This window comes from Falco rusticolus, chromosome 1, assembly GCF_015220075.1.
Source record: "Falco rusticolus isolate bFalRus1 chromosome 1, bFalRus1.pri, whole genome shotgun sequence".
NCBI lineage: Eukaryota > Metazoa > Chordata > Aves > Falconiformes > Falconidae > Falco > Falco rusticolus.
In genome coordinates this window covers 82988302-83015881 of record NC_051187.1, presented here as the reverse complement: position 1 = coordinate 83015881, position 27580 = coordinate 82988302, and the positions used below count along the sequence as shown (strand labels likewise).

The 27580-nt window shown below is 45.2% G+C and overlaps 1 protein-coding gene across 1 annotated transcript; it reads right to left on the bottom strand.

Annotated features, from left to right (window-relative positions):
• Nucleotides 1-373: 373 nt before the first annotated feature.
• Nucleotides 374-27580, bottom strand: SMYD1 (SET and MYND domain containing 1). Its single transcript, XM_037387378.1, has 10 exons — nt 27372-27580; nt 16645-16821; nt 15750-15963; nt 13915-14045; nt 11984-12022; nt 8797-8989; nt 5665-5757; nt 4320-4483; nt 2605-2773; nt 374-819 (listed from the first exon to the last, which is right to left on the bottom strand). Exons 1-10 carry the CDS (start codon nt 27506-27508, stop codon nt 661-663), a joined length of 1476 nt encoding a protein of 491 aa, XP_037243275.1. The 5' UTR covers nt 27509-27580; the 3' UTR covers nt 374-660.

Below are 27580 nucleotides of genomic sequence, written 5' to 3'. Positions count from 1 at the left end.
ATTTTCTGATTTTTAACTAAGGAGACTAATTTACCCTGATTAATTTATCCTGATGAAGTAATTCCACTTAGTCTCGCTTGCAAAGTGCCCACAGTTGGATATTGCACCCATGTCAGCTGCAGAATAATTTTTCAGCAGTTTTTCATCAGAAAAACACCACTTTACACAGAACACCATCTGTGGGTCTTACTCTGTTTGCACTCAGTGCCCACAGGCATACATGACACTTTCTGTAACCAGCTTCCCACTTCTACCATCCCTCAGTCAACCACTCATGGGCATCACTGGAAAGAAATTATGTCATCAGAAGGACCTGATAGGAAAAAAAACACTTAGGAAAGAATCAATTAAAATTAAACAAGGACTTCAGCCTCAGGATTGTAAAGAGAGAAACAGGCTTTCAATACAAACGTAAATAATTTTATAACAGCTTTTTTTGTTTTGATTTTTAATGCTAGTGGAAAAAAGGGTGTTATTTCTGCCAAGATCTCTTCTACTTTGAGCCCTCTGAAGATATTTTAGGAGTCTCCTCCAGCAGGTCCATGCTGTCAGACCGGTGCCACTGGAAACAATCCTTATGGATATATCGCATTCCTTTATCACATTCCCAATTTTTGGAGGTGTCACAAGTGACACGTGAATTTGTGTCAAGCTTTGGGTTTATTCCTTCTTGTGGAAGAGGCTTGGTGAGGTCTCATTGCTGGGTTCAGGCATGACTTGAATCTTTTGGTTTTTGAGGGCAGCTTCCCTCATCTTGTAATACATGAACTCATTCTGCTGGAACATACGCAGCTCCATCTCGGTCTGGACACGCATGACCTGAGGGACACAACATGTTACAAAGCCTGTGATGCAGGGGGATCTTGAAGCAAGTGAATAACGTGCTGCCTGAAAATGGGGCCTGTCCTTCAGGGATGCCCTAGGCTGTGTAATGACTGATGCACCTTGCTCTAGGTGTCCAAGCAGCAGGACCAAAGCTGACTGGACACAGACATCCAGTTACTTCCTCAAACCTGGTTGCCTGTGTACTGTGAAGGTGAAGAACACATCAGCCCTTCCTTCACCCAGTGCCGCAGCACAAGCAAACCAGTAGGCTGCAACAAGGCTTTACTGTTGGTCAGATTCTACTGTCTGTGCTGTATCTCCTTCCTCCAGAGGTCAGACCACACTGCACCTCCTCCATCCAACCACGTAACAGAACCAGGCACAGCTGCACCATGTCTACATCAGCCAACCCACTGCCCCTGAAGCCAGCCCACACCTGTATGTTATCAATGTTAATTAACCCAGCTTCATTCCTCTACAATTCCCTCCTTTTTTTTCTTTTTTTTCTTAACATTTCATACCTTATGTTTTTAACAATCATCACAACCTTTTTACAAATAAATTTTTCATACAGTCCTCTATAATTCCTCTACAACCCAGCTCTTCTGCAGGCTGCTGGGAAGCCTCGTGCTCCCAAACCTGATGCAGGACCTAGAGGTAATGCTGTGCAGAGCCACGGAGCGAGTGTGCTTCCCACCCACAGCCTGGGCCTGACCCTTGGTGTGACTCATCACCAGGATGGGGGTCACCTCATGGGGGAGGAGGCAGGGAGCAGGAGAGGGATGCTCAGCTCCTCTTCAACCACATCACAGTTGCACTCCCTGCACCCCCGGATTCACCACAAGCAGAGTCATTCCTAGTGCTGCATTATAGCAGAGGCTCAGAAGGGATTTTAGAAAATCTTTTTACACCTGTCTGTGTGTTTATTCAACCCTGGTTCAGGAGCACAGAGATAAGCATGTGCCATATATCCATTAATTTCCTCCTAAAGTAAGTGGGAAGGAAAACACAGAAATGGAAGTGTTGGGGTCTCGACCTCTGCTAGGTACTAGGTACTCATTTTTCTGATGATATAAAATTGTGCTAATAAAGGTTATAGCTCTGCTATAGTGAGGACTAAGATATCAATAAAGATTTCATTTGGTATTGTGTAAATGTCTTGGCTAACAAAGGAGAATGCTGTAAAGCCAACAGGTCACATCAAGTGAATTAATGACTAAAGAAATTATAGGCCCCCAGCCACAACTGTAAATAGTTCATTGTATCTGAGTAGATGTAATTCCCTGGGATCTGCAACTCTTGACCCTAAGTTAGCAAAAAAAGTGAGGAAAAAACACATTGCAGTTTAGAGGGACTGGGGAGTGGTAAAGAAGAATGGACACCGATAAAGAAAATAAGTTGGTAAACTGGGAACGTCCGCCTCATGTAATTTGACATAGTCAAATGGTAATACCATCCACCCAAAAGCATGAGATCAGGCTGTTCGAAGAATGGCAGGCTCTGTCCTTGGGCACAGCAGTTTCCAAGAAGATTCAGGGGCTCAAAGGCTATTTTTATTGTCTATCCTGGTGCAGGATAAAAGCTATTTTTCAGTGATGAAATTTCCCATGGGAAGGGACATGCATTTCCCAGGAGACTGTAACATAGAGAAAACCACAACACTAGTAAGAAGCAGTCAGCTTCTTACACCTGTCAGCTGTTACAGATGGGTTGTTTCTACAGCTTGAATGTAATTTTCCCCAGACAGACAGCAAAGACAACACAGGAGACGACACCTACCTCTAGGTCTTTGGTAATTGGGTGGGAAGGTCCATGGGTTATCAGGAGAATGGCATAGGCTTTACAGATCAAGCCATGCCCGGCTTCAATGAGACCAGCATGCCAGTGAGTCACGCCTGCCCGCATCACAGCCATGCCCAGCTGTGCATTGTTAGGATGGTATATTTTCCTGGAAAAACATTGAGTAATTTTAGTTCAGAAAAGATCTGGGTTCCTAAATGTTTGTCAGTGACATAATATGTTTTCCAAAGAGCAGACTGTTTACTCAAGTGAAAAGCCTATTGCATGCGGTGCCACCGAAATGTGCAGGTCTGCTTGGAGAGGGGCAGGCATGAGTTACACAAGGACATGAGTTATATGAGGACATGAGTTGTTGTGAAAGAGGATGAACAACTTGCAAACAGAAAGTTGCACACCTGGGCTGGAGAATGCCAAGCTCTGTCATTCCACATTATTTTGGCACAAACAAAACCCAGATCTCACCCTACAGCCCAGACAGCACCAACTTAACTTCAGACGCTTGATGCCATGCCTAAATTGAGAATGCAACAGCTTCTCATTCAAAGTGGGGAGAGAAACAGGTGGTTCCAGAAACTCCAGAAATGTTCATCTCATCCCCTGGAGATGCATCCCTGCCTCAGGGGACTGGCAGATCACTCCCCTATGGTCAGTACCTGAGGTGGGAAAAATGAAACCTGGCCTCTACATCCAACTTTAGAAGCTGAGGCAGCTAGAATGGACTTACTCAAAAACGTGCCTTCAAGAGTTTATTTGGCCTATTGAATTGGCAGACCTCAAAGCAAGGAGGGAAATCACTGCAGTCCTCACCCTGGCCTCAAAAACCGAGAAACGGGGAGGGGAAGCAATTTCCTCCGTGTCATTCAATTAGCTCGGTGACAAGGCTGGGACATGAAGTGGTTTGTCAGGCTTGCAAGCTAGGGAGGTCACAGTCACTCTGCTGAAAAAAAAAAAAAATATCGCAGGCTTTTTGGGGTAGAACTGGCCAAAAAGACAAGTAATAGGTATGAGGTGCTCTCAGCAGAAGGGTGACGCAGTGGGCTTTTCTCTCTGCTCTGTGGTTTCCTTTTTTTTTTCTTTTTTTTTTTTTTTCTACTTAATACTCATCAGTCCTGTAGTAAAACCTCAGTAGTAATAAAGCACATAATTTTTACTGTGAGGTTTGCCCTGGATCTATGTGAACTAAACCTGAATTTCTTTGTTCTCACAGAGCTTTTACCACAAGACTTGCGTACACTAATCAGCCAATACAAAAATCCATGTGTTATTCAAGAATGAAGGGATATCTTGAGCGACAGCCATTTGACACAGTTTGCCTTTTCTCTGCAACTTCTCCTTCCTGCAGGGTGCAGAGGACCAGACCACTTCCTGCAGCCACAGCCTCTCTGCCCTGCACCCAGGCTGTGCCTTGCTTCCAGGGCAGCCCTGAGATGCTTCTGAAACAAAACCAAAAGCCTAATGAATGATGTACCCTAACCATTTGCCAGTTACAGTTCAGTAAACCAAGGTGTTAGGGAGCTCTTGTGCATTTAAGAAGGGGTGCCTCTGGCTGGTGATATAATCAGGTCCCAATCTGAATGGTGATATATATCAGGTCCCAATGCTGAATGCCAGCACCGCTAAGAATATTATTCTTAAACACACTGCCTAAAGTTGCATAATAACAGAAAGCTGCCAAAAATACAGCACAGACATACAGGTAGCCATCCACCATCTTCTTGGCATAGTCAGCTGCTTCCTCAAACATCTGGAGGTAGGAAAGCACCTCAGAGGCAATGCTGAGGATCCTCAGGAGGTAGATGTTTGTGTCCCCCAGCACAGGCTCCTGTTTCTTCAGGCACTCACGGCACAGCTTCACAACCTGTGCCCGGAGGAAACAGGGAGAGGAAGGGCAAGTCAGGGCACCTTTGGCCCCAAAGCTGCCACACCAAAACCCTGTGAGCTGCATGGTCTGTACCAGTCCTAGAAGCCAAGTGAGCCTCCATGAAAGTTGGGGAAGATAGGATATGCTTTGACTTGTTGGGAAACATCAGCCTAGTAAATGGTTAGTGCTCAAAGCTTTCTCTCCCAGGGTTACTTTCATAAAACTGGTGAGGAAAAAGTGATGTCTACTGTTCAGGAGAAGGAAGACTCCAGGAGGTTGGGTTTTCTCAGATACCAAGTGACTACAGGGCTTTTATACCGCAATGCCATCCAGCCAACCTCCTACAAGCACCTGATGCAACGAATGCTCTTAACGACCCCCTGGGGCTAGAGACATGGAGCTGTACTGTCCCACGTCTGCCTCATACCTGCCTGCACAGCTGTGTCACATCTGCACCTAGCCATGACCTGACCTCCCGATTTCTTCTCGGAGGGGTTTCAGCCTTTCCCAAAGTAAGTTCAAACCCAGAGGCTGTTGCTCAACCTGGAGTGTTTCCCTGAAGCTGTTACACTCTGAAGAGAACAAATATTTCCTGGGTCAGCAAAAGAGGGAGAAAGGAAGAAGTAGCTTGAGCTCTCTCACCCTTTGTCCTTATGGTCTGCTCCAGGCGGGGTGTGGGTCTCCCACATCACACCCCCATCCTCAGCACCCGACATGAACAACATGTAGGAGCCAGGAGGTGAAGAGGAGATCAGCACAGGCAAACATAGCCCACAGCGTGATGTGGCAACTCTCCTGACTGTGCCACCCCTCTCCCTGGGACTACCTGAGGCTACTTGGCCAAGCTGACTCATTACACTTGCCCATGTTTTTTGCCAAGGAAGCCCTTGGTTCAACACCTGTGCCAATCAGTGGAAGTCACTTGAATGTCCCTGTATCATCACTATGAAGGAAATCAGTCTGGGATGTTGTCTTAGACAGTGTCATGCTCTACAGAGGCAGAAACCAGTGTCAGACTTTGCCATTTGATCTGCCAAGAGGGCAGAACTCACATGGTGACATTCAGGTTACAGCAGTGGGGGTTTGTTTCATCCTTATACCATTGACATAGAGACTGACAAGACCTGTTTTCCCTGGCAGTGCGTATACAGCAAGAGAGCAAAAGTACTGGGACTCACCTCATGGTAAAGTCCCTCCATGCGGGCCTTGCTGATCTTCTCCAGAGTGTCCTTGGAGAACTGGATTACCTCCTTCACCGTCTCTGCAGAGGGCTGGGGACAACAAGAGGAAAACCAGTGAGGAAAATGCACTGCTTGACTACATGCCAAAATACCCTGGTTGAAGGGATGCTTGGTCCACAGTCTAGGAACCCAAATCAGCTCAGCAGGATGCTTCCCACATCACCTGCTACCTTCCTACCACTGGCTGTACATACCAGCGTGCCTCTCAGACCTGCCTGAGACTGGCCTGAAATGGCCCTGCTATCAAGCGGAGTAGTGAAGCTCCTCCTGACTTCAGCAGGAGTGTTGCTCATCAGGGTAGCAGCTATGTACATCTGACATGCAAAACTGGGTTCCTCGACTCTTCCCCCCACTTCTCTGGATATGGGACAAAATCGACTCTGCAACTGGGAGGTCTCACAAGATGCCAAAGAGGCTGTGAAAGCCACCAGTTGGTGTGTGTCAGGTGCTCATAGCACAGCTGCTTGAGAGAGATGAGGCTCTTGAATGAGAGATGGGTGGAATAAGGATAGGAAAGATCACTAGATTTTACCCACTCTAAGAAATGCTGTTATTAAGTCCAGCCACCATAAGAGGGTTGACGTCAGATTTCAGCCGCATCCAGAGTGTGAAATGGGTTTTCCCACAAACCTCAAAGGAGTTTGGATTTCACTGTGTATTTGAAGCCGTGATGCACGTGTAGGCATGCCTGGCAAAACACTAACCAGCTCACAATTAGCTGCCTCCTCTTCCTTCATTTAATGCTGAAATATAACATTATGATATCCAGCACCATCATTCATCTTCAGCTTTTCTGAGCCTTTCAAATTTGCATTTTCGAATGACTCTAGCTATCATGACCTTCCTTTTTGTAAATGGGAAATCTAAAATCAGCCCACGATCACGTGGCTCCAGGATCTTGCAGGAAGAGCCTGGTCTGGAGACATACAACAGAGCCAGAGCACGGGCATGTGCCCAGCAGCCAAGAAGGACCTCTGGCTGTGGATCAAAAGCGAAGACCCAATGCCATGAAGTACACAGATACGGAGTTAGGACCACAGGACACTCCCACTGTCTTTCCCACATCTGGTCAATCAGATTTTTGAGGAATCTGTGACATTCAACTAGTTGGGAAAAGCTCTTGAAAGTTTACTATGGAAGGAAAACCAATAATTTTTCAGAGCCATATGATGCCCATCTATTTATGGATATATAAGTATGTCTAATGATTTATTATTCTATATTATTAGACTGAAACTATCATAGCTACTCAGGTTTTGGCAGCTGTTTGAGCAGCACACACGGTGTCCTAGTGTGAAGAGTACATTCAAAGGCCACGTTAACATCACTGCAAATCACATTGTTATGCTGTCTGAGTAAAGACTATCAGAACAGTTACTTTAAACAGCATTTCCACGGTGGCTTTATCTAATAAAAATACTCTCTTGCATTTACTAAATCCCTAAGTCTGTTGCCATTATAAACAATGGGAACTTTGCTACTATTTGGAAGGGGTGAAGGACTGGAGGTCGGAGCAGCTGTTGAGGATGTAAACTGTCAATCTTGCATATATTCATAATGCTTTTTCCACGCAGCTGTGAACGTTACTGCTCTCAGGCAAGTGAGCCTGAATTCAGAAAATGCGATACAGCTGGCAGCAAGCACACGTGCTCTGCTGGTGAGGTCAGTCTGGATACTTATTGTCTGTGGATGGAGTGTATTTTTAATAGCTGAAATCATGCACCTTGCACAGTTGCAGGCTTTTACTATAAAAGCCCTTTGGATTACGGAGGACATTTACCCAAAAGCACATGTCTTCCCACTGTGTGCTGCAGAGCACCTCTAATGCTCACAGAAAGGGGATGGTGTATCCACTGCTCAGTCAAGGCTTGATAGCAAGTGTTGAATGAGAGTTCAGATTTTTTTTATGCTGTCCGCTGGAGGAGGTGTTTGAAAATACTTCTACAGAAAGTCAGATAAAAATGCTTCTGCATCAGGGGACTGAGCTCTGGGACAGATTTGTGTCAGAAGTGGTGAGTTTCAGTAGTCAGGATTAGCTTTAAAATGAAGCTTGATAAGTTAGCAATGGGATTATATAGCAGGGTCTTTTGCATTAGGGGAGAACCTGACACAGGTAGATCGATGCCTTGATAATACATTAAATTGCCCTGCCTTGCTTTGCCTTCCCTTATACACTTTGTAAAGCTTGCAGGAGTAAAAATCCCCTAAGCTAACGCTGTCACAGAGGACAAAAAATATGAACAATTATACCATTGGGCAGAAGAACCAAAAAGAAACTCTTAGAGCTACTAGCATGCTCATGAACTGGAGCTGTTGGCCAAGCAGCACATCCTACCGCTGACAGCAAGACACAGCCTTACACCCTCCCACTCATGACTTGTGAGACCTCCAAGGAAAACACAGACTACTTAAAAATGAACAGTCAAATATGTTAATTATTCACAGCCAGTCTGCCCACAGCAAGCATGCACAGATGCCAAGCGATGGTACAAACGCCCTGTGACAGATCTTTGCAAGGAAGGATGGGAAATTCAGGCTTCCTTCATCCCTGGAGCCAGTGGGATGGTACACGCTTTACAAACCATACTGCTTCAGCAGCGCTCCTTAGTCCTGTCACCACAAATCACCTGCAACAACTTTTCCTTTCTGCTGTTCAGAACTTTGATTCCCTCTCAGTTCCTCCAAAAAAACCCCGCAATCTAAATGCCAGCATTTTTCTCAGCTCTAGATCTAATTTTCCAATATTTTAGCATTTTGCCTGAGGATGGACTTTTAGGTTAGAGTTAAAGGCAACTTTTGTGGGCTTTTTGTAATTAAAAACTTCACTTACATTACATAGTGGGGATTAAATTGGCCTTGCATGGTGGGCTTGAATTGGTGGTGTGCTCAATCAAGGTTCAGTTCTGTTCTTATTTTTCACATTGGTCCTAGTCAGGCTTCAGCCAAAATCTGAATCTGTTCTTACTGAGTGTTTGCAGGCTGACAAACCATGGTCACAGAGACACACAGTTGTCGTGGTGGAGGAGATGCAGCCGCCTCTGGGTTTGGACCCAGCAGGACAAACCATACCTTGCTTTCCCCCGCCTTCACTGCCAGCATCAGGTCATCCTTGATCTGTTTCTTGCAGTGTTCACAGGTGCAGTCGAAGTAATACTGCTTCTTCAGCTGCTTCCGCCGCTCCTCACTCAGGTTGAGGAAATCCACGTAGGAAACAGTCAGCTCATCCCCTGGAGAAATCTTGCTCAGTGCCCGCAGCTCAATCCTGAGTGCAAAGGAGATGAGATGTGGACTTGCAAGAAGCAGCAGAAGCAAATGTGCAGCCATAAAGCGATCATCAGGAACAAATCCTGCGACCTGCCCCTGCCTTGCAGAGGTGAGCCCTTGCCCTAAGGTGCTGCTTTAGCTCTTCAGGGAGGTCATACAGAGATGCGCAGCAGCCTGGTTAACTGAATACAGAGAAAAAGCGTGGTCACATCAGTTTCTCCTGCCCCTCTGCAAGTCCCTGGTAGGGATATATAGAGTTTGAGCTATAAACAGATTACAGCTCCATTATTTTATCTGGATGGGGGCTGAATCTAGACATAAAATTTTATTATGTTGCAGGAGATGTAGCCAGAAGAAAACCCTGAGATCAGAAATACTCAACTAGCCTTGCAAAATGCTGAGTTTGAACTTTAGGGCTTTTTTTAAGTACTGCTTTGCATGCTACCCGCACATCCTTGGCTAGACTCCCAGATCCTGAGCAGTGCTGCTTTCAGTATCATTTTCACTCAGAAAAGTTAAGATAAATTCCCTCTAGGTGCTGGATAAGAGATGTCCTCACCCTGTTCATGCATCTCTACCTAAAGGCTCAGCAACAATTCTCTGGAAATAGTCTATTTTTTTAATAGTTAATTTGATCTGAGCTATTTTTTAATAGATCATTTATATTAGTAATCTGCCTAATGCTGATATAAACCACAATTCAATTCCCAGGCCTTGATGACAGGCTTTTGGAAAGCCAGACCTTTGCACCTGCCTTTCTCTCATGTCGTTCCCTGCAAAAGGTCTTAGGTAATGCGGGTAGTCAAAATTATTCCCTTGCTATTTCACTCTACACGCTAAATCCCACAGTTACTCTGGGCCATCTCTCATTTCCAGGGGCTGGACAAGCACAACTGGCTGAAGAATTTGGCCAGAACGGAAAAAGCTTCATCAAACACCATCTGCAAGGTGGTGCTTCTGTATCCACCTGCTCCCCCACCTACTAGTGACTCTAACCATGGTGAGAAATAATTCACTGCACTTGAGACCAGTGACCTTGGGCTCTCCACTCAGAACAGTTGGTTAAAGATATTTTTGCACCAGCCATACTTACAGGTTATCCCAACGAAGCCAGCCCCATGGTCTGAGCTCCCACCCTGCCACTGCACCGCAGTGTGGTGCATCAGTGCTGGGATTCCCTCACCATGAGCAGCGTGCCTTGATATCCTCCTGCTGAGCTCAAAGGTGTGTTTGATGTAAGTGCCTGCTATGAGATGGACCTGGGGGGGGACGGACACGACGACCTGCTGGCTCCCACCTGAACACAAGGTGCTGTAGATGGGACCCAATGAAGGTCTCACCAAAGGTATAGGTGTCATGGGACTCGAAGGTCTCACCAAAGGTATAGGTGTCATGGGACTCAAAGGTCTCACCAAGCGCATTAAAAATAAATCTTCTGGGGAGGACACAACTTTTTCTGTGTGATCATATTACTGCAAAGGGAGTGTCATTCTCTTGTAATTCCCTTTTAAATTCCTTGTAATTCCTGCTACAAGCTCTGAGCGCCGAGGGCGTAGCTAAGTATTTTAGCTGTGCCAAAGCTGCTGTGAAAACTACTCTCAGGCTGATCTGGACCTTCTCTGGGTGTTAGATCGTATCAACAATATATATAATACAAAATTCATCACTAAACATGCCATCATCACAAAGGGCAGCTATTAGTTATGTTGCAACCCCAGGACACCACCAGCCAGAGAAAGGTGCAACCTGCTACTCCAGGAAAAAGTGCGTGAAAAAGAGTAATTGCCACCAGAAAGGCCTACATATCTGAACATTCCTGTTCACACTTAATGGGATCCTCATTAAAGTGAGTCATGCAACCAGAGAAGCAAAATCAAGCCTCTGACTTTCATGATGCCCCTGATAGCCTAAGCACCGTAGGTATACTTTAAGCAGCCATCCCTTGTGTGGAGGGGATTGATAGCATTTGGGATAAGCCTGGAAACACATGGCTTATTTTAAATGCTATAGTTAAAGAGACACTGTCAGCCAAGTGTACCCACCAAGCTTGTCCCATGCTCTTTCCCCAGTGTCTGCCCCAAGCAGACAGCCCCCAAGGACCGTGAAAGATGCACACACAGGCACAATGAGGGCCTGATACCTCAAAACTCAAATTGCCCCAAAATAGCAACTATTATGAGAAGCGAAACTCATTTGCCCCTTTTTATGGTCCTATCTATAATGTACCAAGGGTCAGTGTTGAAGAAAAGTACTTCAAAAGCATTTCATGTCTTATTTGAGGAGACTGCATGTTTGCTTGAAATTAAAGTTTAAAGACAACAGTGTCCCTTTAACAGGACTGACTATAATATACCAAGTGCAGTGAGCTAAGCAAAGAACTTTTTTTTGGCATATATTTTGGTGATTTCTTTAGTTTGGATCAGGTAACAGTGGCATCATTAACAGGTAAGACATTAATTAGGTATTATGAGAAAAAAGAATGAAACCTACATTTCATGGTACAGCTACTGTAGGCAACACGTTCAACGGGCACTACTTGTTGCAAAAGAAACATGGACTATTTAGTATGTCAGTAACGCAGTCATTTCTCATCTCCTAATACGTAAGGTTTTATTTTGGGCTGCACAAGATTAGTGAGACCTTGTCCTGACTTTCATGCTCTTGCCGTAGTCAGGGGAGGAGAAATGAGAAGTGAAGGAGGGAAATACTGACAGGGAGGAAGCCAAGGTTGGGAAAGCAGAGCGGGAATTTGCTATGGGGGGAGACAGTCACAGTATTACCACTATTGTTTTAATTTACTACAAAATGCAGAGTTAAGTGAGGTGTGGGTTTAGTGGGGCTTTACACGGGAGAGGAGTGGAAGTTCAGAAAATGGGGAAAGTGAAATTTTCTGCAGAGAGAGCCCCTTGGGCTGTCTGCAGCTTTTCCATTAACACCAGGCATGAGGGGTATGGGGCAAGGGGGGAGGATAATGCTTTCAAGACTGACCCACCTCATCTGTGTGTGGAACATTGATCTTACAGCCTCATGACTGAAAGACAAAACAAACATCTGCAGTTTACACAGGTACAAGTACAACCAAAAAAAACCCACATGAGTAGACGGCGTAGGGCATATGGAAGACAAGGGGGTTCCCTGTGGCTGACACATGTTTCACTGCATGAGAGCTTCACTTTTGCTATGCAGCTGCCATAACCAAATTGCCCATCACTGGGCCAGGGAGAACTTGGCAGAGAACTGTCCTGGCACTGTGATTTTAGGAGCATTCTTGGCTAGGGGGTGTGCAAAACATGTTTGGCAGGCACAAGGGGGCTAGTTGTCCTGCACAGAAATGTCTCCACTGACATCAGTAGCCGTGCTCTCTAAAACACAGTTTGAAATAGAAATCAGACCAGGATATCATCAACGAGGACTGTGCTCTGTATGATGAGTTTAGTGGGTCCTCAAGTCCAGTATTTGCCTTGAGTGGCTTATAGAGAGTTCAGTTCCCACAACAGGGGATTACCATCAGGTTTCCACAGAAAGACAAGAAACCTTTATAATTTTCCTGGCCAGTAAACAGATGGTCAAGTTTAAAGTCAGTAACAGGATACATGTGGGAGCTTTGACAAGCTGCCAGGCAAACAAAATGCCATTCCTCTACTTACCACCCAGAAACTCAGACTTCAGGTTTGCTACCACTGCTAGTTACCTCCTCCACTTCCCAGGCTGGTTGGAGAGGCTATGGATCTGATCCAGGGCAACTGGATATCAGAGTACAGACTCAAATCTGACTTTGGATCAGACCCTATTTCCCACCAAGGCAATCATTCTAGTGTAGTTTTGTTTTCTGTTTGCTCGTTTACCAGCTGCTTGATAAATGCTGGTATAGTTTTATCAGGTAAAAGCAGCAGCAGTAACTGGAGTGCACAAACAATGCGTTAGTTAAAGAAGGGAGGCTGGGGGTTAACTTGCAGCTCTAAAGTTCGGTGAACACAGGAATTTGTAAAACCTTAGCAGAAAATTTGGATGAAATACGGTGGCTGTGCAGTTTGTGGCAAGCAGTTTCCCACAGTTAATGTCTTGCAGATGATGCAACTTGCTGCATCAGCAGCAGTTCCTATCTGTTCTGGCCTGGAGGCTGGGGAGAGCAGAGCAGCCCTCCTGTGGGCTGCCCCAGGCACTGAGAGCAGCAGCCTCTGCTCCCAGCTCTGTTCAAACAACCCTCCATTTCCCACTTAATCTTTTTCAATTTCACAAGTCCCACAGAAGTTTTTTCTTACAGGATTTGGGTGGGAATGGGGAATGCCCAGCAGCTTAGGGCATCCCGCACTCACACATGACTCAGTTTGCAAATAACAGTCATAATTCTCATTAAGATCCCTTTGCTAAAGAGTTAATTGGTGATTAATAGAGATGGTACACTTCCACAAAATGAGGGTTGTATTAGGAATGGTTATAAACACATCAGCAAATAGTGATATAGGGCTGATTGCAAGCTTCTGTTATGAAAAATTTTTGGACTGTGGACTCCGTATAATCTTTAATAATTAACCGCAATTGTTCCTTAACTATTTATAAATAAAGCCTCAATATAAGGGGTGATCTGGGCAGCTGCTTAGTACTTTATCTACACACTTTGAGTCTGGTTTCAAAACTCACAGAAACCAGGGGAAAATTATTTGCTGGTTCACTGGATTTGGGGTCAAATTTGTATATTTGTTTAGTGCATCAGACAACAATTTTTAAAGTAAAAATAATGAGAGAGAAAACAGTTCATTTTTAGAAAGAAAATCCCGATTATTTTTTTTCCTGAGCTAGAGAAGGAAACAAGAATGAGTAGATTTGCTGGGGCAGAGATCTGACACTGTGGGGTTAGCACACTCTGCTGAGTTGCCCATTAAGATGCATCCCCACTGCACCTGAGGAAAGAAATCCACTTACTTGCCGTTGTTGAAGATGACAGTACAGTTGGGCCAGCAGTCATGGTTGGCCTGGCAGAGGTTGGGGAAGATTCCCACACCAACAGCCTGCAGTCCTCTTTGGTCACTGAGGGTAAAGCCATTGCAGCTGATCTAATCCCAAAACAGGCAGGAAGAAGCATTAAAGGAGAAAAAGCTGAACTCGGCTATATTCAGGATTTCTGAATTCCTGCTGATGCTTCAGAAGTGGTGTATCTCCAGCATCCCATCTCCCAGCTTCAAGGAGAAAGGAGTGCCTACATGACCACTGCAGAAGGCAGTTGTAGAAACAACAACTTTAGCTGGGATAAAACATCAGAAGAGAAGCAATGCAGGACTCATGCAGATGGACCAGCCCAGAGCAGAGCTGAGTAAATGTTGCAGAATATTTGCTGTTAATATTCATTTGGGATGTCTAAGATAAATTTGGGTTGACCATACATTGGTTTCCTTTATTTGCTTCCTGCCAGTAATTCAGAAAAAGGTCACAGGAAAATTAATTTGAGGCAATTCAAGCAGAGCATTGGCAGAAAGCAAAGTTCACACATATTAAAACAGGTATAAGATAGAAATTAACCTTGAGAGCTGCACTCAACCTGGTCACATTTTCTGGGTGGCCCACAGAGCTTATAAAAACCAATTGCTATTGTTTGTTATGAGTTCCAAACAATTTTCAGAATGACTACTTTTGCATGACATACATGCCAAGAATTAATTATTACACTTTCCAACACAGTACCTTACTATCACATATGAATGGAACAGGTTTTAGTCACAAATATAAACAAAGGAACTATTTGCAAAGAGAAAATGTGATAGGATATACCAAAGGAAATTATTAACTCAGCTGCTAATTATTTTACCCTGTTAATTGTTTTATTTCCTTTCTTAACTGATTCTGTACTTTATCTGTACTTCCTTACTTCTGCATGGGCAAGCTATGCTGGTCACTAGTATACAGGTCCCCCTGCACCCAGTGGACTGGATTTCCTTTGTGGGGTGGGTACCAAGGGATGCTGTGTCCCCTTCCCATGCTAGGGCTGGCAAAGCCGGCTTCTCTGTGACACCAACCATCTGCAGAGCTAGGAGCAGAGCATGTGTCTCGTCTCAGCTCACCCTGGCCCCTTTGGCAGTGTTGCTAGCTGAGGGGTTAGTGCAGCCCAGGATACTCTGACTTGTACCAGGACTGGTGGCAGAGTAGCTCAGCCTGAACTGGCTTCTGGGAATTTCCCTCTCTGCTACACTGAGAACAAAAATTTGGAGTTAACAAGTTAGTAGATATTATTAAATACATTTAGTATAGTTTACCTATTTTTATTATAGATATACAATATATATATTTATATCATACATGTAAAAATCTAATGCTCATAATATATAATAGGCATTAATGTATATACTAAAACAGATCTGCTATATTCAAATATATTCTACGTATATCTAATAAAATATATTTAACTAGATTTTCTCAGTTCTCCCAAGTGCAGGGAGATGCCCAGTGGGATTTGTGATGACAATGCAGCACCTAAGGTTGAGCAAGCCACTTGCCTGCATGTTTAGACAAGTAAAATGTTTCAGACCTTGCCCTTGCTGTGCCTCAGTTTCCCCATGTCAGTGCAGAAGTGGTGCAGATGGAAATGGGCAATATTCAAACCACCTGCAGCAAATGCTGGTCTCAGCTATCCCAATCGCTACAGCCTCTTAAGAGCAAGAGAGGGATGAACTCAGCCATCCCCAACTCAGGCCAGCTGGAATCTCTCTCTGGGAAGCTGTCATTAAAAGCAGCCCCCCATTTATTCTCCCACCCATCTGACATACCACTCCGAATATGTGGGAGATATTCTGCATGCCAAACTGTTGGCTCTGGGGCGGCCAAAACTCCAGGAAGCTCTCCATGTCAGCACGGAGCTCCTTTTTCTCCTCCTCGCCAAAGCTGTCCACATGGTTCTGCAGGTCATCGATGGAGACCAGGCAGCCCTCTGCCAGCCCACTGCCTTCCCTCTCGATCTTCCACATGATGCGGGCAGCCAGCCTGGCCAGGAGAGAGCCCCAGATGTTAGCACCACCACCACCCACCACACGGAGAGGGACCAAAGGGCCATCAAAATTCATTTTATGGGTGGGAAACTGCACAGGCAAACAGACCAAGACAGGCTCAGCATTGGATGGCTGAGGGCTGGTTACTATTCATGGGCTTTTGAAGGAAGGGGAGATGCAGGGCTTTGCCCCAGCATCTACGTTCTCATCTGGAGAAGTTCTACAGACCACCCAGGTCCCCAGCCCTCCACAACAGCTCTCATTTCCCTGGGGATTCCTCTCATTTTCTTATGACAGAGCTGGGATGTGAAGCCAAATCAAAGACAAATTGGGGAAGAGCTCATCTCCTCTTCCACTCTTCCACCTACTCCACACTTTCCCACACCTCCTAAACTATCCCACATGGGTTTTCCTCACCACGTTCAGTTGCAGAGTTTTTGGAGCCCAGCACCAAAATAACACCAACCAGGAGCACAACTCCCTTGCACCCCAGATGCTCCTCCAGATCCCCATCCCTTCAGCTCAGGAATGCTTCTGGCCTTTCCCAAATGGTCTCCCACTTCCACCCTGCCCAAATCAGGCCGTCCAGCTCTTCCTTGCCACCCTCTGGAGGGATGCCTTGTCCTCTCCCACTGTCCCCAGGCTGCCAGCTCAGCCCCTAGGGGTCAGCTCTCACCTGATGTTTTCGGTGGGTGCTTTGCCATGCCTCTTGATGGCAGAGCACTCGTTTTTGTGGTTCAGCCAAGCCGCTCTCTGGCAGGTCCGGTCGCAGTAGTAGGCAAACTTGCACTGGCCACAGCGGTGGAGCCTCTCCTGCCGTTTGAAGCAGGTGTGACAGACAAGGTGCGTCAGGCTGGAAGGACAGAAGGACCCGTTGGCTCATACCTGAGTGAAGGGCCGGCTTCACCCAGCGAGGGTCCTGCCCTCTTCGTGTCCCTTGGCTCCCCCCAGTCACTAAGGATGGACCTCTCAAGTTTTTTTGGGAGAATGAAGATATATGCCACCCAGCTTAATCCTCGTGCACTTGTCCGGTGCTGTTACTTTTCTGTTTGGCTACGTCAAAAAGACAAATGTTTTGTTTCAAGAAGGACAGTAATAAAGCATTCCCCAGCTCTTGTCTGCAGCTCATCTGCTCCTCCTCAGCATTGCCACTGTTAATAGGATCTACAGTCTGTTTTCATTTTCTGTCTGGCCAACGCTGAAACACCAGCCACCCATTTGCTGAGCAGAAAGGAGATGCCTGATGAGTTTGTGGCTCAGGCAAGCATGAAGAAGAATGCGAAGACAAAGAGCCAGCCTGAGAGCTTCCCCTGCCTGCAAAGCCTATGAAGTTGGCTGAAGTGAACACCTCCCTGAGCACTAAGGCTCTCCTGGGCCGCACATGGACTAGGTCACAAAATGGAGCAGCAGCCACCACCATGCCCAAGAGACTTAAGAAAACATTGGGTAAGAGGGACAAAACAGGAGCACAGCTCTGAGCCATCCTAACTGCTCTCCCAAGTTTTCCTTAGGCACAGGCACACTGTAGGGATAAAAACATACAACAGAAATGAAGAACAATAGATTGAAGTGGTTGCATAGGGAAACTCTGTTTTGTGCTGCTTGAAACCAAGATATGTTTCCATGGATTAAAAAGCAGCTTTACTTGTCACTTCTTTTTGCCTCCAGGCTAAATGTGTTGCTGTAATGGAGTCATTACACTTGGCAATTGTGGCATTCTGTTGGAAATGGCATGAAGAAGCCAACAGAACATCCTCCATCGAGGTAGATCTCACCACAGAGTGTTTTACATCTCTTCCTCCTTCCTTCAGTTATGGCACATATCTCATGGCTGTCCACCATCAGCAGACAGCAGCACAGGGCCCCAGGCTGGGTGGTTTTGGGACTATCCTGGTCCCAGTGACTCCAGACAGATGCGCAACATGGATTAGTGAAGGTCTGAGTGACCAGGACAGGCTTCCAGCCACTCAGCAGATCCCCAGGCATGACTGCTGAGGGACAAGTGGATTTTCAGCTACTTGGGGATGGACACCAAACACCAAACAGCTGAACACAGAGGAAAGACAAACTCTCAAGAGCTCACAGGTGCACTGGCCAGGGAGTAATTTAAAATATTACAGGCTGGCTGTAATACCACATTTAGAGAGCAGTACTTGCGTTTATGAACACCATAAGATTTTACTAATAAATCCAGGTGATCTTTTGTCTTCACAAGGCTGTTATGTTGCTGAGCTGAGAACATCAATGATTTAGTGCTGGCCAGTGGTGCAGAATACACCACCGATGGGGGTGTCGTTAAGCATTGAAGATAATAAGCACAGTGCCTAATGTGAGAATGTGCTCTGCTCTCAGGGCATGAAGACCTCCCTGTTTAGTCCTGTGTCAGCTTTAGCAATGTGCTGTTTAGGCCACTTAAAGCTTTCCTGCAGATGGGCTAGTGACACACATTTCACCTCCAGATCCAAAAGTCTGACACGTTTTCCTCTGGTGCGGCAGCAGTAAGTGCTGCTCAGGAGTTATTCCTGCTCCTGGCTCTGCGGTTTAACTAGCTGAGAGGTTACTGTGAGTTAAGTGGTCATGGGATAACTGGGAAACATCTTCCAAAATGGGCAGGTTTCTTCTTTGTGGGGGTCAGAACAGGATTTCCAAGAAGCATCCTACAATTGTATGTATATAACCATAACAAAGGCCAGGGGAGGAATACATCAGAGGATGCTGATTGAAGAAGTCTAACTTCATGTCCTTGCCCTGAGTGCCCAGGGTCCCAGACCAAGGGGAAACCTCCCCCATGTGCCCCTTTCACATGTCCAGCTGCTTGCTCCTAGGACTTCATTCATTGGGAGAGGCTGAGACACTTTGATCTCCTGCCCAAACAACTCTGGGACTTTCCCCTTCCTGCTAGAGAAGGATTTTCACTGCCTCATTTGGTGTCCCCAGCTGTCTGATTCTCCAGGCAACGGCCCACTTTGCCTCCAGCCAGGCTCGACAGTACAGGAGAATTTAAATTTCCATTGCTTAGACACTGCTGGTCCCAGGAGGAAGGTTCTTCTCATTGCAAAAGCTCACTGACCACAGAGGCATCATTACCAAGGGAACATTATCATTTCCCACAGCTCATAGTGAGGAAAATGAGACACAAGGTAATAAAAAAATTATTGATGATGACATGAGGAAGATGTGCCACAGGCAGGAATCAGACCCACAGCCCCAGAGTCCCCAGACCCAAGACTGTCCTGCCTCTCCACTATACACATATATATATAAACATATGTATGCATATTTATATCTATCACAGTACATTTAAAATGCACTTTCATTCCTCTGGCAGTATTGTATGAGCTGCTGACACAATCCACCCTATGTCTTGGCTCTTGCAGGATGAAAAGGGCCATTGATTTAAAGCAGGACGACCTGCAGCAGCCAAAAACGAGGTTTGGAAAACAACAGTGAGCAGTGCTGGTGCAAGCCTGACACAAGCCAAGAACCTGGGATGGGGCAGGGGGGAGCCTGTGTCCGGGAAGGGGGATTGCATTCAGCTTCATTATATCAAATGAAAGAGCTAGGAGCTGGTGAGAAATGCAAGGCTGTGCTCTGTCAGCTGTCAGGGCAGGGGGGCAGAAAGATTACACTCCTTGTAAGGCAAAGGAGAGCCAGAGCGCTGATAAAACCTGCACTGTTACATCGTACCAGGAAGCACGGGGAGATATCTTCCACAGGGAATAGGGCTCCCTCCTGCTGCCTGCAGTTAAAGACACTTCACTGTAGAGAGGAATGACAGGTCAGAAGGGAATACAGTGCAGCAAAACCCAAATCCTCAAACAGGCGCTTGTCTCCCCTCAGCTTGCTCTCACAACAGAAAAATACTGAAATGGTGGCTTTGCATTTTGCTGTTTATCACATAGGGTGTCCAGAGTTTCCAAAGCAAATCCAGCTAGCAGAACTTACCGACAGCCCTAGAAAGCCCTCATTTCTGAGGAGATGCAGAAATGCACAAAAAAAAAGTTAAACAAGACTTTCCGAGAAAGCAAAGGAACAGTTCATGTGTATTAAAACTGCAGACACAATTACTCATAGGTAATCTGACTGGTAGATATAAAACATACTTCATCTCTCACAAAACCCTCACGGGATCCTTCATGCTCAGAAATGGTTTAAAAGAAGACTGGATTTATTGATTATGTGCGTCACCAGGACTGCAGAGGCCTGGGCTCAACTCTTGGTGCAGTAAAGAAATTAGGAGACACAGGTATTTGAGATCTGTTGCCTAAATCTTCAACTAACACTGCCTAGGCACTGTCTCACCCTGCAAGCACCTAAATCCCCCATGTGCTCCTAGGCGGTTGTGCAAACTCCTGCTGTCTCAGAGGACCTCAGAGCCGGACACCCCGAAAGGGCATGGCAAAGTGGGGCTCTCCCTTGGCCACAGGGCTGGACCTTACACCAGGCTCTGATACCAACTGTCCTGGAGGTAAACAACACCAAGGACCAAAGGCTTGCAGTGGTCCACAGTGTCCCCTCTCACACGCTCTGCGATCGTTAAGGTCCCCCAAGGAGAGAGGGAGCAGCCTGAGGTTAAACCTCACAGGATAAGCCTGTGGAAATCACTGGTCTATAAAAACTTCTCTGTCTGTCTGAGACAGTGTATAACACAACCCAGAATGGCTCCGGACAGCCCAGACTCCCCCTCCCTGTAGAGACAGCAGCCCATGCCCATGTATCCGGGCACTGCACGGCCAGGCAGCACTGAAAGTTTATGGAACGAAACCTGGGTAGGTACCTTCTGGTGTGGCACCCACCCAGGAGCCCTGGGGGTTTGAACCCTCAGAGACTCAGTGCTCAGCTTTCTTCGCTTTAACATGGACAATACTGCTGCTTTCTGCTGTGCCTGCGTGCACCACAGCCTCTGGGGTGATCTCTGGCCACCCATTCACTGCTAAATTCCACAGACAATGTGAACTTCTTTTTTTCACCCTGCCCAAAAGCAGGATCTTCATTAGCACAGTGATGACCTCAGCCTCTTAAAGCCTTGCTAAGTCCGGGATTTAAGACTGACTTGAAGGCGGGTACCAGTGACTGACTTTCTGGGGAGCCTCAGGTTTCCTTGGCCTCTCCAAGTATCAGCAGAGCTGAACTCTCAGCTTCTCATGAGCAGTGATGTTACATAGATGAGATACACAGCTCCTGCTAATCCTGGACGTAGCTACAGTCACAAAAGCAATGATTCAATGTGCCAGCCAACAAATGCAAGAGGTGACAGAGCACTGTCAACTAAACCATGGCTCCCGCAAGCACAGCTCTCAGTGAAAAAAAGAAAGCTCTTGTGACTTCTTGGATTGGATTCAGATGGATTAAGATCTGTTGGACCTGCCAGGACAGAGGGCTGAGCACTGCCCCAGGAAATGTATTAACCTCATCTCTGAGACATGCACAATCCAAATATCTGCCAATCATTTCCCATCCAGCACCCACAGCATCTCATTCACTGATCTGGAAAAGGCACTTGAGATGGCTATAGTGCAAAGGAACAGAGGATTTAATCGAATAGATAATGAACATGGTGAGAAGCTCACAAACTATTTAATGTGAGTGTATTCTATTCTGTACATCATAGATGATACACCCCGGTGACCTAACTTACAGCTAAGTCCACCTGCTTCATTTTTATTGTTTGCTGGCTAGGCATCTCTCTCCTCAACATCCTACAGAGAACAGCATAAGAATAGCCTAAGATGTAGGCAAAGTCTACTTGGCTTTCAAAGCAGAGACTATAACACTTAATTAAATACAACAACCTAATGCACCTATTCTTTCAGCAGTGAAAGGAAAAGGAAGGTATTCAATAGCTGGCTTCTACTGAGGATACCTATAATGGTGAATTATTAGCACAAGAATAGTTTTGGTCCTTTAAAAGGGAGTTGGAGCTTAGTACTTTTATCTTTAAAATGTCAGGGATGACACATCCTAGTTTGCCTGATTTGAGTGGAGGATTTATTTCAGACTAATTTTAGACTATTTTATTTTTAGTCTTTCATTATAAGATTCCTCAGCCCCTTTTTAGAGTTGTGAGTGTGATTTTCTTTTAAAAAGGTAGGTTTTCTCCCAGTTTTATTTAAGCTTTTGAACAAATGAGATAATAATAAAAAAATCAAACCCCAGAAAATTTTAAACAACGAGAATATGATCACATTAGCTCCCAGGTTTTATTGGTATCAACTCAAAGAATTTGTTTCCATAATCTTTTCAGAGTCATACTGTTACAGAAAAATACGTGTTTCTTATATCCCTTGGTTGTCCCAGCTACAATAATGGAGCTCCCCCCATTTCCCTTGGAAAATGTTTAGGGCCTGCTTTATACATCAAAAAGAAGTGCAAAAATTGCATAATCTCAGGTTTTGAGCAATTTGCAGATCACTGATCAAGCAGATTTTCCTGTGATCTTGTCTTTCTACCACACGACACTGCCTTGACTACTGTCTCTCAAACCCCACGGGTTAAAGAGCAAACCTTCTTTTGATGAAGGTTGACAGGGATATATCAGGCATCCCCATGCCCGTAGGAAATGTAAACTCTTACAGGCTTGACAGCCAACTGACATGCCAGAGGAAAATGTCACATACTGTACATAGAGCCCAGGCAATAGGAACGCCATCACCCTGAAGGTGGCAGTGAGGAAAGGAGAACTGGGATTTTCAAGGGAAGAGGGAAGAGAGGATTAAACCCCAGCACGTAAGCAGAGCACTAGAGAAAGCTTCAGTGAGAGGTAAGGTCAACAGGGAATGCACAGGGGCTTTGCAAATCAGAAAACGACCCAAATGAAAGCAAAGAATCCCTTGAGAAGGTCTATTTCCAACCTTCTGCATCTATTTTAGGGCAAAGCAGGCCTGACACTGGTGTTTTCTGAGTGTTATTTCAGCTGATAACAGCAAGGCTGACTCAAACACAGATCAGAGTGTGTCTGTACTTTATCCCAAGAACAAAAAACCAGAGATCATACCGGGTTCTGCACCACTCTTCCATTAGTATTCACTGTCTCTCTGATCAGCTCGCTCTAGTTCAGGTAGAAGTAGCAGGCCTGATGCAGGAGTCAACTCCAGGTAACCACTGTGTTAAGCAAAAGGTCTATATTTGGGTTGGAAGAGACCTTTAAAGGTCAGCTAGTCCAAACCCCCTGCAATAAGCAGGGTTATCTTTGTGAGTCATACCCTGGGCTTAAAATCTAAGAAACCATGAGCCAGCTGATGTCTGTAGGAAGCTTCTCTAGCTTCGCTTTGAGTTCTGTGTACTTCTGGACTAAAAGTCTCTGGCACTGGGTAAGAAACTGCCTCCCAGATGGCTATCATTGGGTTGAAGAGTACAAGCCCTCACCAGCCTTAATGACTTCAGGGACCTTCAGGGACTTCCAGTCTGCAGAATTAGACACCTAGATGTGCTCCTTTGTACTCTCAGTGTCTAAGCAGAGATTCTAACAAAACGGTGGGATCTGGAAAGTCATTCAGCTCACAAAGGTAGATGTCTGTATTCAGTGCTCGTTACTTATAAGGGGCACTTAGGACTTGATTCACTTGCCTGGACATAGGAGCCTAGTGTTATTTTAGACTCTGCAGGGACATGGATCTGTTCTGAGAGGAGCCCTGATTCTCATAAATCCTGTTTTGTACCTGTCAACCCTAAGAGGATGCCTCAGACACCCTGGGGCATCTCAACTGACACTAAACACCTATGGCAACTGAATCCTGCCCTTAGCGCTACACAGACACTTATACCAGACCTTAGCTTTGGGTATCTTAATTTGCAAGCCGAGTCTCAAAGCATATTGCCAGACAAGCTACCACATCACCCTGTAGGCTGACCCAGTTAAATTAATGGGTCTTACTTGCTCAGAGTATGATGGCTGATTATAGATTTTTGTCAAAGAAAACATTTCTTCTTTTCCTAGCAAAATAAAATTCCCAATGCCTCATCAAACTCATCCTCCTTCTGAAAAACAGCAATTCACACACTGCTGCTGGGTGACAGTGCCTAAAGAAAGGCCTTTGCATCGTTTCAGTCCAAAACGTGGTATATCCACATTCCTGCTGTGAGCACCTAACACCAGCTGCCAAGGTGAGTTGTTCAGGCTCCCTAGGTCCCTGTACAGTTGGGGCAAAGAGGTTTGTTCTGATAGTTTCTCAGTCAGAAAAATAGGTTTCTGCTATGCAACAGCCCTCTGGTGGGGTTTCTCACTTACACGCCTGAAGTTAAACACCTAGAGCAGACAATGCAAATTTTTCATTTCATAACTATGTTCTTTACTAGGTCGAATGATGATCAGTTTTTATGGGGCTCCCTCCTTTTCTGAACAGTAGGACCTCCCATCTCTTGACAGCTTTGTGCCCAGGCACAAACACAAGCTGCTTTCCATCCTGTAGTACGACCAAACCAACAAAACCATATTGTATCTTTGGAAAGCAGCTCCTACTAATCTGAAAAAGAGACCCTCGCTTCACCTGCTGTGTTGCCATATCACATGCAGTCATGCAGAAGATCGCAGTGTGGCCACTTACAGTACGATTGCTATCCATATACATAACATACAGAACTTGATTTCAACAGCAAAATCAGGGGCAGGATTTCAGGGGCTCAGCATCCACACTGGGCCCAGACTTCCCAAAGGACTGAGCTCTTCGAAGGGCTGCAAAGTACAGACCAACTCTGCAATCTAGCGCTTCTATGGTTGCCTTTATAAACAAAGCTGAGCTTTGTGGAAAATCTGGTCACATATTTAATAGGACCTGAGCTAAAAAATTAAACCCACCAATCAGTCATACTTGAATCCACTCTCCATAGCACACATATACGCTGCTTTCAGCAAGTGATGAAGATGCTGAGTTGAATTTGGATGAGGGACTCTGGACTTCAGGTTTCCCAATGCAGGGTGAGACCCTTTCTAAGAATGTAGACTCAACACCAATTTTAGGACATACACATATGTGTTTGTGGGCAAGGAAACACAAAAACTTCTTCACTGGACTACATCCACGCAGAGGCAATAGCAGTGTGGATTTGTTCTTGCAGGTTCTACAAGGATCCACGCTACCCTTCTTCGATAACTATCAGTTCAGTGAGGCTTTATACAATTGAATGCTCTGGGATAGTGGTAGAAGGTACCTTCAAAAACAAAGCACTGTGTGTGTAGGAAAAACATCAGGGCAGTTTTCGAAAGAAAAATGTATGTTTCCATTACATCTCAGGCCCAGCCAAGCACTAACCAACAAGCATTTAGTTGCCACCACCTGCTTCAGAGATTTTCGGAATGTATTTTTCCAAATGTGTGATGTGTATGAAGTGCTTTGGGGTGAAATCTGTCACGGGAGCATCAGAGTTCATTATCATTGCAAAGCAGCGTGAAGAAGAATCAGAGAAACAAGAATGACTGAAGCCATCCCCGTCCTCTCTGGTCGCAGAGAAGGGATGCATTTATCTTCCGTACTTGCTGCTTAATGTCTGGACCTGCCCTCTGGGACCTAAACAAATCCAGCCTGGGGAGGGAGGGAAGTACATCTCTCCCCATCCGAGTTTTTCCATTGGAAGCCTAAGCCTAAGACACAGTCTGCAGTCTAAGAGCCAAGTGGTGGTGATAGTTTCTCCCCTTATCTCACATTACACAAATGACATTTGAAAATGCAGTGAAGTTGTAGCTCTTCAACACAGGCAGCTCTACTCTATGCATGATGCTCACAACATTTTACATAGAAGAAAAAATAAATTCTCAACCAGCAAACAAAAGTCAAAATGTTTGCAATGGCTTAAAAGATAATTAGTATTTTTAATAAGGCATATGGGAGAAATAATTGTCCATAGCTAGTTCTGCAGCAAACAGTATTACAGCAAGATTCCAGCTAGTGACACAAGTGAAAGTTAAGTAAGAGCTAAAAGGACATATCAAGGAGAGATGGTTTTGTCACTAGCTACAGTAACTGAGCTCAGGATCAAGAATTCAAGAAATTAAAATTTTAGAATTAAATTACATTTTTAATGTGAGCTTTTGTGATGACATATTAAAATAAAAACTAAAAAGTGTCATTGCTGCTATTGTGAAGACTCATAAACACATTTACCCACTGACAGTATAAGGGCACCGAAAAAGTGAAAGAAAGACACAAAAACCCCTTATTTCCTGCTCTGTCCATTTAATCCCCAATTCTCTGCTATTGCCACATCACACACTAGCACAACAGCTTCAGCTACAAAATGACCAAGATTAAAACAGCAGCATGAGCTCTGCTTGTGTCCCAGGCTTTGTAAAGGGAGCTGATTTGATCAGAGAAAGCTCAGCTAAGCAGAATCACTCACCACCTTATTTAGTGTGCAGAATATTCCCTAAAGTCACTGGCAGTTTGGGGCAAAAAATTCAGTCTCGGGACTCACCATGATGCCGTTGAAGAGTGCTCACAAATTTCCTAAGCCCAGAATGAAACCTTCAGCTGGCATCTAACTCCTCGGTCTAAAGTTATGGGCCAAATTCTGTTCTCAGCACATTGTAAGACTAAAAAAATAATAATCCATTAATATCTGAAGGCTTTCTTCTAGATTTATCCCATAGCAGATTAACATAGAAATTGGTTCTTTATGTCCTTTAGCTATTGGGGTATTTAAGTGAAACTTCCACTGATTTGAAGGGCAGAAGTGGGCACCTACCAGCCTCACTGGCAGCACAAGTTGATCGGATGTTGCTCATCGTTGAAACAAGCAGCAGAAAAGAAAAATACATTTGCACCAGAATTCAGTTTCTGGCTACATCAGTGTGAACAAAAATTTAAACCCAGTCTCATGCAACCGTGAAAGCTGAAATTCTCCTTCAGTTAACTGTGCTAGCTATAAATACATGATCACTTTAACAGAGACAGTAGCGCTCACAGATCCCCACCAGCTTCTAGTTTGAAGGCAGCGGGCAATGAAGCTGTGTGTACAGCTGGGAGGTGGTACACATCAGCAGAGCACAAAGTAACTCACTTTTATCACACATTATACATTGGAGGCTTCGGCAAAGTCAGTTTGAGATTGCTGTACCTTAATTACACTAATTCTTGGCAGTTCATCAGAGTGTAACATGGGTCCAGTATTGTGAGGCATGGAATACACACAACTTTCACCGCATTTGGTGAAAGCTGGCAGCACCGAGCACCTTGCAAGAGCACATCCTGGAAGCAGATTGCACCATATTAAAAGTAAAAAAATGATTTGAGCCCTGGGAAGCACATTCATTGTAAGTTGTGAATGTGTCTTTACAGAAGTGCTTCTGACTTCCCTTCGCACCCTTCTCTGACGTTGTCCAGATGTTTTCAAACTTCTACCCACCCAGCCAGATGAAATTTTGCATCAAGACTACTTCTGGTCCGTGTTTTAAAAGTGCTTTTCTCTTACCTATCAAAAACCACGGCTGCATAGGCTGGCTCTGCAAAGATGACATCCCCAGGCAAGAATTCCTTCCGGGCTTTCAAGCCCCTGCCTTTGCCTTCAGACGTGAACACTTCGACTGACTCCATTTCCCCTTTGGTCATCCCAGGGACCCCAAGGCTTGGGAGGTGGGTATCTCAGAGCGAGCCAAATCTCCCGTCACTCCTGTCAACTTC

What these genes read in the sequence shown, in the direction of transcription:
- SMYD1 (XM_037387378.1), bottom strand. Translation starts at nt 27,508, where the DNA reads ATGACCAAAGGGGAAATGGAGTCAGTCGAAGTGTTCACGTCTGAAGGC. An exon ending in AAGATGGTGGATGGCTACCT is followed by an intron (nt 2,774 to 4,319) that starts GTATGTCTGTGC and finishes ATGTTTTTCCAG; the next exon opens with GAAAATATACCATCCTAACA. An exon ending in CAATTACCAAAGACCTAGAG is followed by an intron (nt 820 to 2,604) that starts GTAGGTGTCGTC and finishes TGTGTCCCTCAG; the next exon opens with GTCATGCGTGTCCAGACCGA.